The sequence below is a fragment of the Carassius carassius genome, chromosome 30 (genome assembly GCF_963082965.1).
Source record: "Carassius carassius chromosome 30, fCarCar2.1, whole genome shotgun sequence".
In the NCBI taxonomy this organism is placed as follows: Eukaryota; Metazoa; Chordata; class Actinopteri; order Cypriniformes; family Cyprinidae; genus Carassius; species Carassius carassius.
The window spans coordinates 29,720,328-29,740,009 of record NC_081784.1 but is presented as its reverse complement, the minus strand read 5'-3'; the positions used below and the strand labels follow the sequence as shown (position 1 = coordinate 29,740,009).

General features: G+C 46.1%; 1 protein-coding gene across 3 annotated transcripts; it reads right to left on the bottom strand.

Moving 5' to 3' along the window:
• Positions 1-393: 393 nt before the first annotated feature.
• heatr5b (HEAT repeat containing 5B) lies at positions 394-19,351 on the bottom strand. Of its 3 annotated transcripts, XM_059518186.1 has the most exons (36): positions 18,982-19,142; positions 18,820-18,946; positions 18,517-18,728; positions 17,194-17,302; positions 16,968-17,117; positions 16,144-16,315; positions 15,785-15,939; positions 15,429-15,678; positions 14,889-15,044; positions 12,357-12,607; positions 11,212-11,323; positions 10,975-11,127; positions 10,789-10,888; positions 10,191-10,304; positions 9,943-10,102; positions 9,692-9,867; positions 9,356-9,461; positions 9,086-9,276; positions 8,045-8,204; positions 7,775-7,964; positions 7,085-7,254; positions 6,857-7,004; positions 6,578-6,757; positions 5,538-5,798; positions 5,247-5,428; positions 4,756-4,824; positions 3,961-4,140; positions 3,653-3,884; positions 3,109-3,315; positions 2,912-3,039; positions 2,674-2,827; positions 2,328-2,573; positions 1,624-1,842; positions 1,396-1,547; positions 1,019-1,232; positions 394-757 (listed from the first exon to the last, which is right to left on the bottom strand). In XM_059518186.1, exons 1-36 carry the CDS (start codon positions 19,068-19,070, stop codon positions 450-452), a joined length of 6,183 nt encoding a protein of 2,060 aa, XP_059374169.1. In that variant the 5' UTR covers positions 19,071-19,142; the 3' UTR covers positions 394-449. The 3 variants fall into 3 exon arrangements, with proteins under 3 accessions (XP_059374169.1, XP_059374167.1, XP_059374168.1); XM_059518184.1 differs by lacking the exon at positions 18,982-19,142 and adding an exon at positions 19,230-19,351 and having other exon boundaries at positions 2,328-2,591; positions 2,683-2,827; positions 6,578-7,004; XM_059518185.1 differs by lacking the exon at positions 18,982-19,142 and having other exon boundaries at positions 2,328-2,591; positions 2,683-2,827.
• Positions 19,352-19,682: the final 331 nt, after the last annotated feature.

Sequence of the window (19,682 nt, the reverse complement as noted above, 5' to 3'; positions counted from 1 at the left end):
AACAGTAGATTAAAACAACACTCATCAGTTAGCCAAATCAGAAGTATCATATTTGAAGAAAGAAAAAGAGATTTAAATTATGATCAATAATAATAATAATAATAATAATACAAATAAAATAAAAAAACGCCAACATAGCAAGACCGTAAAAAAAAAAAAAAACCATGGGAATGTAGTCAAGGAAATATTCAGGTAAATGGGAATTTTTAATATTTCCACTGGTGTTATGTGAGCTTTGAAAAGGAAGTTCCTCATTTTGACCTTAGGTGCATTTAAGGTGCATTTCAAAAGTGCCCAAAAAACAATCAGATGCTTCTAACAGCCCCGAAGCTTATGGTAATGTCACTGTAACCTTTATTCACTTCATAAGGCTGACTGAATTCACTGGAAGAAAGGAACAGCCACATGACTCTGAAGCAGTGTGATGGACAGACGAGTGTGTGCAGTGACTAGAAGAAGCTGGTCTTGAGTTTGATGGTGGGAGCCGCTTGTACAGTGGGCTGCTGTTGTCTGGCGGCGGTCTTGGCTTTACTGTTGGCCTGTCTGGATCTGATGGCCGCCTCGAGCCGGGTCTTGAGCTCCGGGGCCGCCCCGATAACAGTCTTAAAGGCAGCAGGGTACAGAGGACCAGTGTGCATCAGGCTCTGGAGGGCAAACTCGTGCAGGCCTTTAGAGGAGCTGGAGGCCGTGGAGAAGGTGGAGTCATCCAACAGGTATGAGATGAGGGTCGGGACCAGCAGAGCCAGCAACTGAACTCCTGTTTGAGACAGACAGGAAGAGCTTCAGGAAAGGAAGCTGGATCACAGATTAACATGAAGAGGATTTTATTTTGTATTGTTCAAATCTGTTTTTCTGTAGAACCCTGCAAAGCCTGGACAACTGTACAATTACATTAAAAAGTGTCTAAACTATTAATCAGAGGAGAATGTGTGCAAAGTTTGGTTCTTGTTGAACACTTACAGCTACAGTAGCTTCATAGTTGGGCCAGTGATTTTGGCAGTTAACCCTAAGCACTTACGGTTCTGCTCCTCCCCCATGGCCACGAGGCTCTCCAGCACTTTAACTCCTTCCTGTACGGCCTGTAGCTCCGCAGGTGTGGACGGTGGACTGTGCTCGACGGCCTTCAGCTTCTCCACCAGCAGCGGAGCCAGCGAGTGAATGTAGGGTGTGGAGAGACTGCGACACGAGTGCTGGAAGACCGACAGCAGCAGCTGATAACAGCGCGCCTGAGTCTGCAACACACACACACACCGAAACAAGAGCAACTCAGTGCTTTCATCAACATGACACACTCCTCCTCAGACTTCATCCAGCACTGCAGAAGCGCTCTGTAACTGCTAACCCGGAGTCAACAAGGAGAACAGACAGCATGAGAGCACAGTGTGTGTCGCTCACCCAGGGGTCGGCAGAGTTGAGTCCGTGTCTGAAGCGCTCGATGCATCCCTCCTGCAGGACAGAGACTCCCACCAGAGCACTGCTGGCCGACAGCAGAAACAGTGTGACGGCCGTCAGCAGACTGACTTCATCCACGCTGGCTCCGCACACGTCTACAGCAGAGAGAGAGCGTCAGACACAGCCGAGCCGAGCCGCTGATGCTGAACACAGACACGCGTGTGCTCTCACCTGGCTGCGAGTGCTGCAGGACGGTGGCCAGACTGCTCCTGACCAGAGCGCTCCACTGCGGCTGACTCTTAGCTGCCAGTGGAGAGCTGAGGATGGTCTTGATGGCCTGCAGAGCCGCAGACACTGGCGCACACACACAGTTATCTGCCGTCTTCACCGCGGTGTCTCTCAGCACACCAGTGATCAGGAAGAGCACCGTGGGCAAGATGGTCATGCTTCCTACAAGAAATAAAACCGCTTCAATTAACCCTAGAAATAATCCAGCAGCTTCTCGGGCCTGTAAATGATCAGCATGATCAAACTTTGGGTCTCCTCCTGCCTTCTGTCGCCTCATTGATAGTTGAGAGTTTATCAAGTCAAAGCTCTTTTAGTGTAATTGTACAAACGTCCAGTGTCTTTCTGCGGTCAAATCTTTACTGAAGTAATTAATGTTGTTTAGTAACTTTTAGATTACTGATATTGTACATTATACATACAAATGACTGTAGTACTTAATTTATCAGCTTTATGTTAATTTAACTGATAGAGAAGGTGAGACTGGATCCTCTCAGGTCCTGACTTTGGATGTTTTTAAATGAGTTTGAGGTAGATCTGCCACATTATTTTCACACCAGAGCTCAACATTCAAACTGGTGCTGGTTGAACACTGGATGCTCTGATGTCGCACAGTAACACTGAAGAGCAGCTCACACACAGACGTGTACCTGCAGGAGAGCAGAGAGAGGGCAGCTCGGCGAGGACTGTGACCGTGGCTGCCACCAGACGGTTGCTGTGGTCAGACAGCTGTTGAGGAGGCTGTCTGACGCTCTCGGTGTCCTGAGCTTTCAGCTGAGGCAGGTGACGCACCAAGATAAACACCAGCAGCTCCATCGCTGCAAACACCAGAGACTTCCCTGGAACAAGCTCGCCGGTTTCTCCTCCTGCACCGAGCGCTGAAACACACTCCTCATCTCCACCGTCCTCTTCAGCTGCCACAAAACACACACACTTTTTTTAAACTATTGTCCTGTTTAATGCCTCGACACAATCTGTAGTCACACACACACACACACCACCTACTCTTGGTGCTCCTGATGTGTTCCAGGTGCTCCTGGGCTGCCCGGATGGTCTTCTGCACGACGGTGGTCACCTGCAGCTGCACACTGGGTGGGTCGCGTGTCAATAAGAGTCGGTGAAGCACGTTGAGCAGCTCCACAGCCAGCAGCTGTAACACACACACACACACTGCTGTTAGAAAGCTTCACTACTGCCTGATGTGAAACACATGATGAAGAGGAAGTGCTCTGACCTGGTCCTCTGCGATGTGCGTCCGAGCGCTCGGTGAGTCCAGCAGTGTGCAGAGAGCATGCAGACATGACATCACATCCTCGATGGGCTCCTCGGCCCGAGGGAAACACAGGAACTCGATGCTGATGCCTGAAACATTACCGGAGACATTAGAGCCCTTCACACACTTGCACTCATAATGAGTCGTAGATAATTTACCCAGAAGAAGGTGCAGTCTGTCTTTGACGAGGTCGTCGGTGTTAGCCGGAGCAGGGAGGGGGGCACTCTTGCCCTCTGCAGACTCTTCAGCCGAACCGAAGCCTGTGCTGCTGAGCCACAGCGCCTCTGCGTGCAGGACAGACGCCCAGGAGCTCCGGTAATGAAGCCTGGCCGTGTCTATGGTCTCAGGAGTGTAGAAAGCCCCTCCTGATGAACACACGGTTCAGAGCCACTGCTGTTATCGGCTTCCGCTGAGCGAGTACAACTCAACATCTTTAAGACCTGAACAATTACAATTAATCCAGAACAAACACACTCTTAAATTACATCATGCGTCAGTCTCACTGATTAAACAGGCTCGGGCACATATTCAGTGAGGACTTAACATGTTCCTATCTGCAAAATATCTCTCTACCATCTAATAAACAAGATCACAATCCACCAACAACAGTAGATCATAACCAATCTCTTGACATGAATGTGTTCGGCTCCTAAACTGTGAGCTGCAGAAGCAGAAACATTGGGTCCCCGGGCCTGACTTCACCTTCAGGAGGCAGCTGACTGGAGAACTCAGCCGGCAGAGTGAGCAGAGCATAGTCTCTCAACACCGCCAGCCACAGACGGCTGAGAGACGGCAGCTCCGGCTGAACCAGCGTCATCAGGCTGTCTGGAGGAAGAACGTCTCCTTCATCTCCCTCATCCTCATCCTCAGCCTGAGGACGGCGTGCAGGCCTGGACTGAGACTCCTTCTTTATGTTCATGGCCACGACGAACACCTGAGACCAGAGACAGACTGTAAGTACAGCTGATGATAGACTGGGAGGATCATGTAAGTGTAGCTGCTGAACTCGCCTCGGCCCATGCCTTCAGCACCGCCAGCTTCTCCATAGTAGTGGCACTCTCACTGTACAGCTGGCTGGACGGGCTCTTCCCAGTCTGCACCTTGTCCAGAGAGGACACCAGGAGCGTGTGGACGCGCCGCAGGTCATTGAGGTCACTGACCACACCGCTGCCGATCCATGCGCTGCACACCTGTACACAGACACATGAGAGGAACATGAGATACAGAGACAGAGCCGACCTTCAGCTGATCAATCACCGCACATCAACTCACGCTTGTACTACCGGTTATGTGTCTCACGTTCATACATGTGATCGAGGGATTATCCAATTTAATATGCACTCATTTACATGATTGTCCAGAACACATGTGATCACTGGATCATTTTGGGCTTCTATTTTTATCACTTCATAAATCAGAAAATACTGTCAATGGCCAAAACAACACATACAGTATTTCCATCATGTTTTAAAGAATAAACTGACATATGAACAATACCTCTCTAAAATCATTCAGAATATAGATTAATACAACAAAATAATAACACTGGAACAAAACTGTGCAGTTTGGTGTATATAAGTGCTGCTGAAGTGATTTCTGACACTAGAAAAATTAAAATGAGGTACAAAAAAAAACACTAGTCAGAAAGAAATTTGATCAGTCACTGGGCTAGTATCCTTTCAAAAGGTACAAAATAAAAGGTATTAATATGTGCCATTGAGGGGTAAATTAGGCAAGCTCATAGAAACCTCAGTGTGTTTTCCTGAAGGCCAGGCTGTGCTGAGTGTGAAGGGTGTAGCGTGTACCTGGCAGGCTTTGGCAGTGATGTCTGACGGTGTATCAGGGGAAAAGGCCGGTCGGAGCGCAGCACCAACCTGGGGTTTGAGAAAATTAGAGGAATTCATTAATGTCAGCATAAAAAGACAATTCACCCCATCTGTTTTCTAAATGCACATTCTAGATCCTGTTGTGAACATTCATCATGTATGTGTTTTCCTCTTTGATGACGTATGCAGGACTTCTCCAGTCTCTCACGTTCACTTAAGTGTGTCATGCTCACGTCTCAACTGATGCACAGAACCAAGTCACACACAACATTTTTTCTTTATCGATAATCTCGATGCACATCAGAATCTGTCAATACTACGACTAGCAAGGGGAAATGTTTACCCCAAAAAAATGTATTTAACTTCTTATGAAACACATTAAGTGAGTATGTTTGTGACACACGAGTGATGATTGAACTGAATCAGTGTATTAGTGACGTTCACAGCACGAGGCACACTGAGAAACTGACGTTGGCCTGGTACTGCTCCAGTATCACATGACCGGGGAACTCTGGCTCGGGCACAGCGGCGAACTTCTTGATGATGTCCTCCAGAGCCTGCAGGCCGGCCATGCGCAGCTGGTTGCTGTGGTCCGTGGCAGCCATGAAGGCCATGCGAACCAGATCACACAGGTGCAGCACCAGGAAGTCCTCTGCAGAAGACAGGTGCAGCTAAATCATATTCTCTTCTGATTTTAAATCAAATATAAACTAGGATGACTGTTCTCCCTCCCCTGCTCTGATGAAGACTCAGAGGTGTACCTTCAGGGTTTCTGGTGTTGGCGACCCGCGCAGCGGCCAGGTCGAAGTGGGCCTTGTCTGCGTTCTCACACAGATGAATGATCCGGCACAGACAGTCAGCAGCAAACACTCGAGTGACCCAGCGAGGAGCCACGGACGGCTTGGACTTGTCATCCTGACCCAGTGATGTGAACATGATGTCATCGTCCATCTCATCCTTCTTCTCCGAGTCCTCCTCCTCGTCCTTCCTTCTGCCGACGGATGCAACCGTCCCCCCCACCTCTGCCACACAAGCACAGATGGAGTAACACATCCTGCAGACTACAGGAAACTAGGCACTGTTTCGAACACCAAACCCTGACCTTAGACTATGCTCCAAGCTTATGTAGTCATCTAATATTACTTGGTCTTTTTTATTTTCTTGAGCCTAACTCCCAAATATTTTCATATTCTGTGCAGCGGTCTGAGACAGAGATGAACTTTTTCACTACAAGGCAATTTTACATCACCAGATTCACACATCTCATCAATAAATCTATCAAATGTACTGTTTTGCGTAGCGAGTGACATACTCAGTCTCAGCTTGCACACTGTTAAAACAATATTGTATTGTGATATCACTTACCCTAAAGTTAACAGACCCTGAGTGCACTGTGAAATAAAGTGCCACCATGATAACAATCATTATTATTAATGTTTTGTGTGTGCATGGGTCACATGGCTCAGATTGTTCTTTAAGTGGTTTGTTACAGGATGCCAGGAGGAAAAGAAAACACTGAACAACTATTATAAGAAGAATTCAGAACATTGACTGTTATAACAGGGAAAAACTGGGCTGGATTTAGTGAAGAACAGTCTAAAGGTTTAGGTTGAGTCGTTCAAAAGAAATCTGGATAAATGCATGAGGAAGCTTCATTCAGTACTCAGTTTCAGATCATTTCTTTCTATCCTACCGTGTAAAGTCATTAGAAAAATGCAATATTGACCATCAAGACCTGGTTGTACTGGACTAAATCATTCTAGTCAGAGAGCTCAGAAGCACTGCCAGTGAACGGCTGTACCTGTAGTAGCTGCCAGGACATCTTTGCAGAGCTTGAGCCAGTGAGGAAGCTTCCCCACAGCCAGAGACGAGAGCATGTGACCTAACGTGTCATGAATGTCCGAGCACAACTTCCTGTCCGTCTCCCGGTCCAGCATTCCAAACAGAACTCCTTCCAAACCCGTCTCTGTGATGTTCAGATCTGGATCAAATAAAGAGATTAGAGTTTCTAGGACTGGATGAAACGGTGTGTGTGTGTGTGTGTGTGTGTGTGTGTTAAGAGTGCGGGCGTGGGACGCACTGATGCTCGTGCTGTCTTTGCTGTCTCCTGCCCTCCTGGCGAGACTCATGGCGTATTCACAGACCTCTGCAGCCTCGCGCTGAGCCAGCTGCCGGAGACACTCCACCGCGGCCCGTCGTAACAGCAGGTGAGAGCTGCACAGATGCACCTGGACACACACAGACAGATTTAACTGCATGTACTCTCTATGGGAGAGCTGTCTATTCCTGATCATACGGGCTCACTCACACAGAGGCAGGGCACCAGGCTGGACAGGTTGACGTGTCGCGGAGCAAACATGTGCAGCTGCTGCAGGCAGGAGATGGCTGCCGCCTGGACCAGAGAGTCTGAGTGATCCTGCATGATGGCACAGCCCACCAGACACGACGAGCGGATCGTAGAGATGCTGACGCTGTTACCTGGATCAGCAAATAATAAAATACTCCTCTCAACACTACTGCTGCAACCAGGGATGGGGAGAAATCCTAAATGATGCACTGGTTGCAACTAACAATTTGTGAAAACGGATTCATCCAGTGATTATTTCTTTGATTAATCATCACATTAGGACTAGATTTATTCCACATTTACTAACAAAACACATTTTTCCTAACTGTCCCGATGTTTTTCTTTAAGTAATATGCAGATAATGTACATCATGTATAATATACAGTGTTCACTACAAGACTTTGAGAAAGCATCAATCAAACACGAACTGATCGAGTGGACAAAGTGTGCTGTGCTCTGAAGCATGCAGCACTATAGACTAAAGGTTTATGTAATGAAATCAAAGCCTTTAGTGATTTGATAAGCGCACATCTCATAATTTTATCTTGATTGACAGATGCTTTACCAAAACAATGGCATTATGAAATGATGGTGTGCTGTAAATCCTAATGTGTTTCAATCTGAAGTGCTCTGATGTGTATCTGTAGGTACCCTGCAGCTCTGGGCCCACGGTGGTGATGAGCGCTCCGAGACAGCGGCCCAGACACTGATGCACCTCTGTGTGTGAGGGGGGGACGGTCAGCAGCAGCGTCAGCACCAGAGACAGCGTGGGCTCCACATAACCGCGGTACATGGGCCCGCTGGAGTCCACGATGAGAGCCAGAGAGTGCAGCGCCCAGGTCTGAAACAAGCACAGGATCTCCTCACACATCTGCCCTGACCAGCACAGCTCTCTCAAACACCTGCTGTCTCGGAGCTCACCTGGACCTCGTGACACGTGGCGTCCTGGGCCAGCGCCAGCAGGATGCTCACACTGGTCTTGAGATGCTGGCCCGAGCCAATGCCGCCCACATAACGGTGCAGACAGCCTAAAGCCAGAGAGTGACCGGTCCTGGACACCACGTCCCGCGCAGACTTCAGCCTGGACAGAAGACAGAATCAATCAAACAGGAGGAAACGGCTACAACATCCACACAGTGACAAAACCAGCTGTGACGGATGGACCAATCCAGCAGACCCCTGACCGGACTGACCCCCTAGACCACTGGATACCATAACAGCCAGGACACATTACCAGATACGGCTGGCTTTATGGGCCAATATTCACTTCACCAAACAGGAAGTGACTTCAAAACAAGACTTCTTTCCTTAATTAATAGCTAAACCTTTCTATGAATGAACATGCATATCCCAGGTTATCGTTTGTATCATTACTGTTCTTGTATATTGTCTTTTGTGTTGTAGACTGTTTTATGCATGCTTTATGGTAGAATCAATAGTTAATATGACCTCACATATCGCATGTTTGGTATCTATGAATTGGTATTTTGATTTAAATAAGAGTGAATACTTTATGTTGAAATTTAAACATATTACTGTTCTAAGAATCTTTAACAGTTTTTGCATCAGCGCACGATTCAGTTACATATGTAAAATAGCATATTCGAAGACAAAGTCATAAACTTTCCCTCTGAAAGTGTGGGTCACTGTTGTCTCCCTGACCCCTCGAGGCTCACATCAGTCTTCTGCACTGCTCTTACTCTTCTCAGACATTCACCTGCGCCGTTTAATTGTCATTATTTATATATATTTCCCTTTAGAGCTAATTTTCTACACAGTCGATTGGAAAGGTAAGAAACGGACACCCAGGCCTTATTCAGAGCCAGTGATTTGATTGGGCGTTCAGTTCATGGTTTTTGAATGTTTGCGTTCTGCTTCTAGCCAATCTAGTGTACAACACAAGTAATGCTTTTAAATGTGATGCGTTCTATCATTCAGCTTCAGTGCAGAGCTGCTGCATACTTGTCAAAGCTGTGCTGGGCCATCCTGGCGATGAAAGAAGCTTCTCCCACGACCTGTGCCATGCGTCCCAGAGCCTCTCCAGCAGCGCAGCGCAGGATGGGGTTGGGGTTGTCCAGCGCACCCATCACCAGCGCTAGAGCTGATTTACGCACCTCCTCCGGGCCCAGACTGCTCTTGTTCTCAGCCAGACCCTGTACACACAATCATCATCAATATTCTGCTAAAGGATGATGAACTACACAAGTAGACACTCCAGTCAGGACATGACACCTTGAGAGCGCTCAGCACCGCAGTGAATATGTTCAGCTGCACGGCCTGCTGACGGACTCCTTTAGCTTGTTTAATACATTCAGCAAAGTGATCCAGCATCTGCAACCTGGAACAGACCAACAAGACATGAAATAGATCACAAATGATGCACAGAAGAATGGCTAATGCTATCTGACATGATGAGTTTATCTTCACAGAGGCAACATGCACAGTTGTGTATTAGTTTTTTTTTTTAATGTACAGATGGACTAATAAAGTCTCACTGTCGTCTGTGACCCCAAATGACATCAAACACAGAAAGAGGAGGAAGGCCACCACACTGCTGACTGAAAGCACCTGTGTTTGAAAGAGACGTGTGGAAAGACGACTCCGAACAGAGCGACAGAGGCGTCGATCACAGACACCCCGAGCGGCAGCGGTCCGGGCACGGCCTCCACTGCAGGGATGCGCAGGTAGATGGAGGACGGGTCGTGTTCGAGAGCGCCGCTGCCTGACGCACTGTTGGGCTGCAGCTGTGACACAAACACCGCAGTAAAAGAGGTGCACGATATTATCGGACTGCTATCGGTCATCTTTAAAGTAATTACCTGATCTTCAATGGACTTATGATCGGTCTCCTGCAGCCAGGAGCCCATCAGCACGCTGTCGTCGTAATGACAGAGCGAGCGCAGCAGAGATGTGGTGGTGTTGGCCGAGTTATCTGTGAGCGTGAACTCTGCCACCAGCTCCCTCAGAAGAGCGTTAAAGCTGCCTGTTGATCGAGAGAGAACCAGAACTCATGATCAGCTCTCAAGACATCAGCGTGACAGCAGCAGTGAAGGTGTCTGTGAAGGACCTGCCTTCGTATGTCTTGGGCGGCAGCAGGGCCAGGATGTCGTAGAGTCGCAGTCGCACCATGGCAGCGCTGGCCTTCAGATGAGCTCCATGAACCTTGATCACTGCAGGAACACTGCACACCACAACAACACTTCACTACACCAAGGACAGACCGAATGCATTTTGTGCATTTCATCAGGACTACCCAACACAGCAGAACAGGAGACCACTTGTCTATAAAGATGTAGGTCTATATTACTGTAGAAAGACTCAACAAATCTAAAAAAAAGTCCACTTTGAGTTCTGAGTTTATATATAGTCACTTTGAATCAAGAGCTGTGAATTCTCAGAATCTGGTCATGGTGAGAAAAAAACCAAAACTCAGTGATACAGTAAAACAGACTGAGATAGAGTTTTAAACTGATGAATAATCACTGTGTCCAGACAAGGTTCAGACACAAACACAGATGTTCTGGATAAGCTTCATAATTAAATGGGTGTGACAAGCCAAATTAAAGCTGACCTCACTGTACATAACTCCAATCAGTTTCTCAGTTTGAGTCACCAAGCCCTTCTCAGGCCCAATCATTTCATCAATACAGTGTAGTGTCACTCACTGAGACATCATGGTCATGGCACACTCGATGGGCGTCATCAGCCTGCGGATCACATCCTCCGTCAGCAGCTCTGGACAATGAGCCACAAAACTGCGCATGGCTGCAAGGAACAAGTGATGTGAGCTTTTCACAAAGCATATTGAGTAATATAGCAGAGTGTGACTGGGATGAACTGAGGTGTTTTACCACACAGAGCGCCGGCGCGGCCCTCCAGCATCACCTGCCAGCTGAAGGAGTCTCCTCTGGCCTTCTCAGCCTCCAGCTCCTTCTGAGAGCGAGGGAACACGTTACGCCACAGCAGCAGCATCTTGGGCAGGTGGTAGCGCACTAAAGACGGTCCTGAGAGGGTGACACATCAGAGAGGCTCACTTCACTGCTGTTTCAGCCTGAGTCTGAGAGAGGTCATGTGCTGGACGGACTCACCTAAGGTCATGAGGGCTCCCAGCAGCAGCCAGCCGGCTTGAGTCCGCTGGAGAGACAGACGGCTGTTCTGGGCCGCAGAGCGCAGCAGATCTTCAGCTATACTCACCACCATCTGAAACACACACAAGCCGTTACACCACAGGACTCTGACACAGATCCCGCAACAGAAGCTTGGATTTCTGCAGTGATTTTCAGCCTTTTGTGACACTTAAGATAAAACAAGTTTCTACTACTGCACCTTTAAAGGAAAGTGCCGTCTTGTTTTGATTTGTCCATTATTTTGTAAATATGAATGCAAATCACACTAACAGTAATGCATTTGCTATGGAGGTCTAGGATGATTCCTTTCAGACTCCATTATTATTAGTGGACCTCTTCATATTTGAGAGATGTGGGTTTAACTTCCGTTCATCTGGGCTGGCCTTATTTTGATTGAACTGAATTTTGTAATTGTGTGATTTGTGGGGCTGCATGATATTAAAAAACCTCACATTGAGACTTGTTGAATAGCTAGCTATATTTGGAAATAATTATTTTTTTGTTGGGTGGGGGGGGGTCTGCATAGCACATAACTAAAGAAAACTAATTTTCCTTTAGGGCTGAACAATTTAGGAAACACTTGAAAAATATGGGTTTCCCAAACTTGGCTATACTATCATAAGAACCAACTCAAACCACTCTCAGTATTCATAAAGGGAGTAAAAGAAAAACCCTTTATCATTAAATAAAAATATTGTAACAATACTATAATACTTTCAAATAAAGAAGAGTAATTAATTAAAATATAATACAATTATAAAATCACACGACCAGTATCTACATCTTAATTTCTTGATTTTCAAATGTTAAACCAAGTTCTTTTGGTTGTTTACCAGCAAATACATGCACTGCAGGTTCAGAGTGAAGCGTGGCACTGTGTTCATTTACACTCATGCAGATCTCAACACAGTACTTCTGAGATGTAAGAAAGGGGCATCACAAGCTGCACATGTAGATGAACACAGGGCTGTGCTTTACTCTGAAACATGCAGCACATATTTAATCAGATCACAAGCTTTGAAACTTGATACTGTGATACTGAGTCTGTGTCTCGTGCAGCCCTAGTTATAGTCACATGACATGTGTTCAGTGTGACTCGGTCGGACCTTGCCCTTGGAGTGTGGGATGCCCAGAGGACACTGATGCACCCCCCCCAGCAGAGCGGCCATGGCGAAGCTGTATCCGCTCACAGCCTCGGGCGAGTTCTTCAGGTTGTTGATGCACTCGGCGCAGCGCTCCAGGAGAGGTGTGAGCTGGTACGGCAGAGCCACAGCCACGCAGCGCAGACACCAGGCCGCAGCCAGACGCGCAGCCATGCTCGGGTGCAGCAGCACTGATGTGACCGTCTCCAGAAAACCTGCCAACACAAGCACAAGACGTCCAGAGAGTGAGAGCCGGCCTGCTGGTCTGTGCACAGGGCCCAAGGTGCAGGCATGAAGGAGTTAACACGATAAATGACTATTATTCTACAGTTTACCCACCCACAAACTGGAACAAACACTTCTGTTCATCTTTAAACAACAATGATATTTTTAATTAAGAGAGGTTTGGATTAAACTGGATTAAAGTGATTTCTGAAGTGTTTGGTGGAACAGATTTCAAAAGACGGAAGGTAATCTTCTCAGGTTTCATTAAAAATATCTTGAAAATGAATACAAGTCTTATAGGTTCAGAATGACATGATGGCAGGATCTTCATTTCTGGGTGATCAAGGGTAATATTTCCAGTGAACATTTCAATGTAAGCACTTCAACTACAGACAAGTGAAGCTACCCTTCTGAAAAAGAAGCATAACAAGCTACTAAGAAATGTGTTTAATAACTCTAAAGCTATGCAAACAGGCAATATTTCTATGGTGTAACTTTCAGATTACTATGTATCCGATAAATACAGGTGCTGGTCATATAATTAGAATATCATCAAAAAGTTGATTTCACTAATTCCATTCAAAAAGTGAAACTTGTATATTATATTCATTCATTACACACAGACTGATATATTTCAAATGTTTATTTCTTTTAATTTTGATGTTTATAACTGACAACTAAGAAAAAACCCAAATTCAGTATCTCAGAAAATTAGAATATTGTGAAAAGGTTCAATATTGAAGACACCTGGTGCCACACTCTAATCAGCTAATTAACTCAAAACACCTGCAAAGCCTTTAAATGGTCTCTCAGTCTAGTTCTGTAGGCTACACAATCATGGGGAAGACTGCTGACCTTACAGTTGTCCCAAAGACGACCATTGACACCTTGCACAAGGAGGGCAAGACACAAAAGGACTTTGCAAAAGAGGCTGGCTGTTCACAGAGCTCTGTGTCCAAGCACATTAATAGAGGCGAAGGGGAGGAACAGATGTGGTAGAAAAAAAGTGTACAAGCAATAGGGATAAACGCAACCTGGAGAAGATTGTGAAACAAAACCCATTCAAAAATGTGGGGGAGATTCACAAAGAGTGGACTGCAGCTGGAGTCAGTGCTTCAAGAACCACTACACACAGACGTATGCAAGACATGGGTTTCAGCTGTCGCACTCCTTGTGTCAAGACACTCTTGAACAACAGACAGCGTCAGAAGCGTCTCGCTTCAGAAAGGACTGGACTGCTGCTGAGTGGACCACAGTTATGTTCTCTGATGAAAGTATATTTAGCATTTCCTTTGTATATAACGGTCCCAGAGTCTGGAGGAAGAGAGGAGAGGCACACAATCCACGTTGCTTGAGGTCCAGTGTAAAGTTTCCACAGTCAGTGATGGTTTGGGGTGCCATGTCATCTGCTGGTGTTGGTCCACTGTGTTTTCTGAGGTCAAAGGTCAACAAAGCCGTATACCGGGAAGTTTTAGAGCACTTCATGCTTCCTGCTGCTGACCAACTTTATGGAGATGCAGATTTCATTTTCCAACAGGACTTGGCACCTGCACACAGTGTCAAAGCTACCAGTACCTGGTTTAAGGACCATGGTATCCCTGTTATTAATTGGCCAGCAGACTCACTGACCTTAACCCCATAGACAATCTGTGGGGTATTGTGAAGAGGAAGATGTGATATGCCAGAGCCAAGAATGCAGAAGAGCTGAAGGCCACTATCAGAGCAACCTGGGCTCTCATAACACCTGAGCAGTGCCACAGACTGATCGACTCCATGCCACGGCACATTGCTGCAGTCATTCAGGCAAAAGGAGCCACAACTAAGTATTGAGTGCTGTACATGCTCATACTATTCATTTTTATACTTTTTAGTTGGCCAAGATTTTTTTTTAAATCCTTTCTTTGTATTGGTCTTAAGTTATATTCTAATTTTCTGAGATACTGAATTAGGGATTTTCCTTAGTTTTGTAATTTAATAGCCTGCGTATTATATTTACATTTGGAAGCATACGTTACAGTCACGTGAGACTGCAGTTCCAAGTGCTTATATATGGTCATGTGTGTTTTATGTATGATTTTCATGGTTATATGTGGACATGCATGTCTGGTTTTGAGAGACACATAGTTCTTTGTTGATGTTCACAGTTCAGTTGTGGGTGATAGTTCACTTGAGCATTGATGGTAATGATTTTGAAACATACAAAGACTTTTGATTTTTGAGTTTGGGCAAGACTGGCAGCCCAACACAGCGTGGTTGTGTTCAATCTCCTACCGACAGATGGTTCCTGGATCAGAGGGGAAGCTGTAGCGCTCAGACTCCGGACCAAACTGCCCAGCTCTTTAAGAGCACACACCATCACATGCTGACTGGCCGACACGTCTGCGGCCCCGGCCCGGCCCTCACTGCTGGGGTCATTCACCACAGCCTCTGAGAGAGAGAGAGAGACAGAGAGAGAGGGAGACGACACACGGTCAGGAGGTCTGACACTGCTCCGAGTGAATGTGACACTTCACATGAACACTGCTTTCAGAAAGCAGCATGCTGTTATTAAATGGGATTTAAGCAATTATCTAAAACTCAAGATTATGGAGACCTCGTCACTGCTATTAAAAAACTCAAACTGAGATTGACTGTGGTCTTCAAATGTCCTTCAAATTGTGTTTTACAATGCATCCAAGAAGAAGGAGAAGGTGTTTTATCAAAAAAACGAAACATTTTATGTTGAACCTGAATCTAGATCGTAATGGGACACTGTCGAGCACAGCTGTGATTCAGACAGAGGAAGTGTCTACAGTGTGATCTGTATCTTACCCACGGCTCTCATCTGTTTGCTGATGGCCAGGCAGATTTCCTTCGCAGCAGCTATTTGAGCTTTCTCTCCCAGCAGACCGCCCAGTGACGCCCGCAGGGCGAAGGACACGCAGCGGCGTGAATACACCGCCTCCACATGAGTCTGTGTGGCCCGCGGATGAGCCACCAGCTCCAGCAGATGAGACAGAAACACGGAGAAATTACGCTCCAGCCACTGACCGCCCAGAGTGGTGACGAACACTACATACGCCTGTGGAGACACACACGGCCAACATGACCTCGACTGAAACACTTCTGCTGCTCCACGCTTCAGAATCAATCTCTGTCAGAGTCAGAGTGAGTGTTTTCAGTCTCACCTGAGTGACTCCGACTCGCACCTCACGGCTGACTGAGGCTCCTTTCAGCATCTCTCCTCCGCTCTTCAGGAAGCCTGAGCCTCCTCGCAGGAAGCCCGTGGACATCAGCTCCAGAACCTCCTCTAGAGTCGCCCGCTTCACGTTCTGACGCATGACTGAGAGCAGACACACCTCACTGACATCAGTCACAAATCACTCCAAATGAGAGCAGAGTAAAGACACAAAACTGCCATTTCTGTGCAGATCGCTAGAAAACACTCTGTGCAATGCAGACTGTGAGAACAGTATGACGGTGTTATTTCCTGCATATGCCATGGCGGATGAAAATACATCATGTACACATAAAGATGTGGGCTGACCTGTGGCCTGCTTGGGCATGAGCGCTGTGGCCATGGCGGTTCCCAGCAGTGTGGACACAGCCACACGCACACTGTACGTAGATCCTTCAAGAGCTTTGAAACACAGTGTGGCCACGTTCTCCAGTTCAGTGGTCCAGATGAACACGGCCTCGTTCTGCAGCTCTAACAAGCACTGGCCAATCACAGGAACAATCACATGAGCATCCATCAGGTCACAGTTAGATCTACTAGACAATCCATCCACTCACACAATCTGTGCACACACTATCACTCAAACCTTCAGGGACACGGAGATGTTACTTTCTTAAAAGTCTTATTTCATTGAGCAAAAATACAGTAAAAACAGTACAAATTGTGAAATATTATTTCATTCTAAAATAGCTGTTTTTATATGTGAATATCTGTTCAGAAGTCATTTATTTCTGTTTTTACATCATCATTCCTCCAGTCTTCAGTGTCACATGATCTTCAGAAATCATGAAAATATGATGATTTACTGCTCAAGAAAACAGCTGTGCAGCCCAATATTTTTGTGAAAATGGGATGCATTTTATTTTTCAAGATTCGCAGATTCAAAAGATCAGCATTTGTTTGAATAAAAAATCATTTTTTTTGCAAAATAAAATTTCATCTTACTGATAGTGTAAGTTATTATGCACAGAGTCTTGAGACTTATTGCTTTTAGAAAAGAGATGCAAAATAAAAATGACAGCAATACAACAAACCGACCTTATTACATTTATTAAGAAGTAACAGGAAACTGCAATCAGAACTGCTTGTGTCTAGATCGGTCTGTTTCCTGTAGATGCTGTGAGACGTCTCACCTTGGCGACGGCGCAGCGGACGGCCATGGAGCGGTCTGTCAGCAGCGAGCGGGCGTTCTTGTAGATGTCTCTGTGACAGGAGGCCGCTGCGCCCCCCAGACCCCCGAGCACCTTCTGCAGACTGAGCAGGATCTCACCTCGACCCTGAGACTGACACACACACACACCACAGCTTCAGAGACCCCCCGCACTACATCTGACCGCAGAAGACTGAGACCTGCTGTACCTCGGAGCTCTTCAGAGCTTTCAGCAGGTTATTGATGGTTTCAGGAAAAGAGCTGCCCAGCATTCGGCCCATCCTCTCATAGAACGCCCCGACACACGCCACCGCAGCGCTGCGGACACACACACACACATCTGATGCTCCAGAACACACACGTACACTTCAACTCCAGCAGACAACAGAGAAAACACTCAACAGCCCTGTCTATACATACATACAATACACTAGTCAGCACCTGAAGTGGATCAACACCTTTCATCAAAATGTGTTCTTGTCTTAGGACAACTTTGATGATCTTTTTTGATTCACTTCAGATGTTGACTAGAGCTATACAGTCATCTAGTGGCCACACTAAGGCATGACATACGAATATTATTTTTCTGGCCAATAGATGGCTCTAATACTCTTATTTGAATGGGGTCTTACAGTTTTTTACAGAGGCTAGGACACATTTCTCAACAATTAGGTCACTTTTGCAAAACTCTTCACACAGTGAGCACAACAGAAGTCTATGTGGGCTAAACTGAGGATCGATTATCATTGCTTTGGCACAAGATGCATTCAATGACTACATCTCTCAAATTTCATGAATTATTCTCTCACTCAGACACAACAACTGAAAAAACTTTTTGTACACATACTGTTTTCAAAACTGTTAAACTTATGTTCAGAACAATAACAATACAAAACCGAATAAGACAGCAATTTGCTACATTTCTACAGTAATATTTGAATGAAATATTTTAAATCTTAAAATTAAATGCTATAATAACAATTGGACATTAGTAGATTAGCATTAAAATTGTATCAGTATCAGTGGATGATGTGGATACAAATTCTTGTATTTTGGAATTACTCTGTGCAAAAAAAATAAATAAACGACATAAAATATTGACAAATTCTGCATCATGTCTGATTCATTCCAGTAACATATATTGCAGTGAATTATAAACAGAGATGTGTCCTTGTTTTACACAAGAAAACATTGTACAATGCTACATGTTGTTAGTGTTTTTTAGGTCATTGTTTTGTGGATGACAAACTGTGTCTGTCGGCTGTCAAGCTTTGCTAGTGTTCTGGAAGAATGAGCTGATTTAAGACCTGAAGAAAGTGTTTTGGTAGTTGTAGTGCATTTTAATGGGAAATGAACTGCTTTGCCAAGCTGAAAGTTGGTTAGGAGAACTGTGTGAAGAGTTTTGCAAAAGTGACCTAAGTATTGAGAAATGTGTCCTAGTGTCTGTAAAAAACTGTAAATGCCCTTCCAGCTCTTTAACCCCTCCAAGGACTGTGAGGTGCAGACACGTGCCCGCGCGAGCGCACACTCACAGTTTGGTGGGCAGGTAGGCGGCGGTGTCGTCTTTGCTCCTGATGATGTCGTTGCACTTGTCGAGCGTCTGGAAGACGGTAAAGGTGTCTCCGATGCTGTAGAGCACCGCCAGGTTCTTGGCCAGCAGTTTCCTGGTGGGTGGCCCGGGAGAGCTGCTGATTAACCCCGTCAGCTGCTCCACCAGCTGCTTCTGCTTCTCCTTCACATCCACCTGCGCGGGCACGAGCACGAGCACGAGCACACGCCTCGGGTCAGACAGTCGTTTGTGACACTAGTTCACTCTCACAGACAGAAGGCTTTACCTTGTTGGCAGCTATGAGCACTTTGTCCAGGAACCGGAGCCACTCGAAGATGAAGACGGCTCTCTTTGCTTCAGTGATGTGAGCCAGAGCCTCTTCATTGAGCAGCAAACTGTGCGCCAGCTCCATCCTGTCACACACACACACACACACACACACACACACACACACACACACACACACACACACTGTCTAACACCTGACCGAGTGAACACTGAGAGCATCACAGTCCTCATCCTCATCTGTAACGACATTCATGGCCTAAACTGAGCAGCTAACAGACTACATTTTCAAAGAAACTGATGAAAATGAAGCGTAACGGTTTAGATGAATACAGAGCGGGTTGGGAGTAATGACATACGGTTATCTGTCTAAAAAGCTAGATCCAGTTTATGAAGTAAAGGTCATCTTACCTGTTTTCCTTGAGGCGAGCGTTTATGTTTGTGTTGAGATTGATAGAAAGGTTCCTGCGAGTCACTTCCGCTTTCACAGCCAATGAACGGATAGACTGCAGTCACGCTCGAGGTTGTGAACGTAACTTCCTGCAGGTGGCGCTTAGAGGCCCACACGATTTCATCTGTACACCATAGACTGAAATTTTAATAAATGAAACGATATTCCCACACGTTCTTATTTACAATGTATTAAAACCTGCCCTATATCAGCTGAAATTATTTTTAATAAAATCCGAATACAGTAATCACAAACGACTGTCATTGGTTGCTGCTGTCAGCGCTGAGAAAAGTAACGGAGGCCAGGTGACTATTACAGGGCGGGTCCTGCAGAGGTGTGTCGTAACCACAGACTGAATAAAACCCGAGCTCTGGTCGCAGATCTTCACGTTTCTGTGACAATGCTGTTAACTG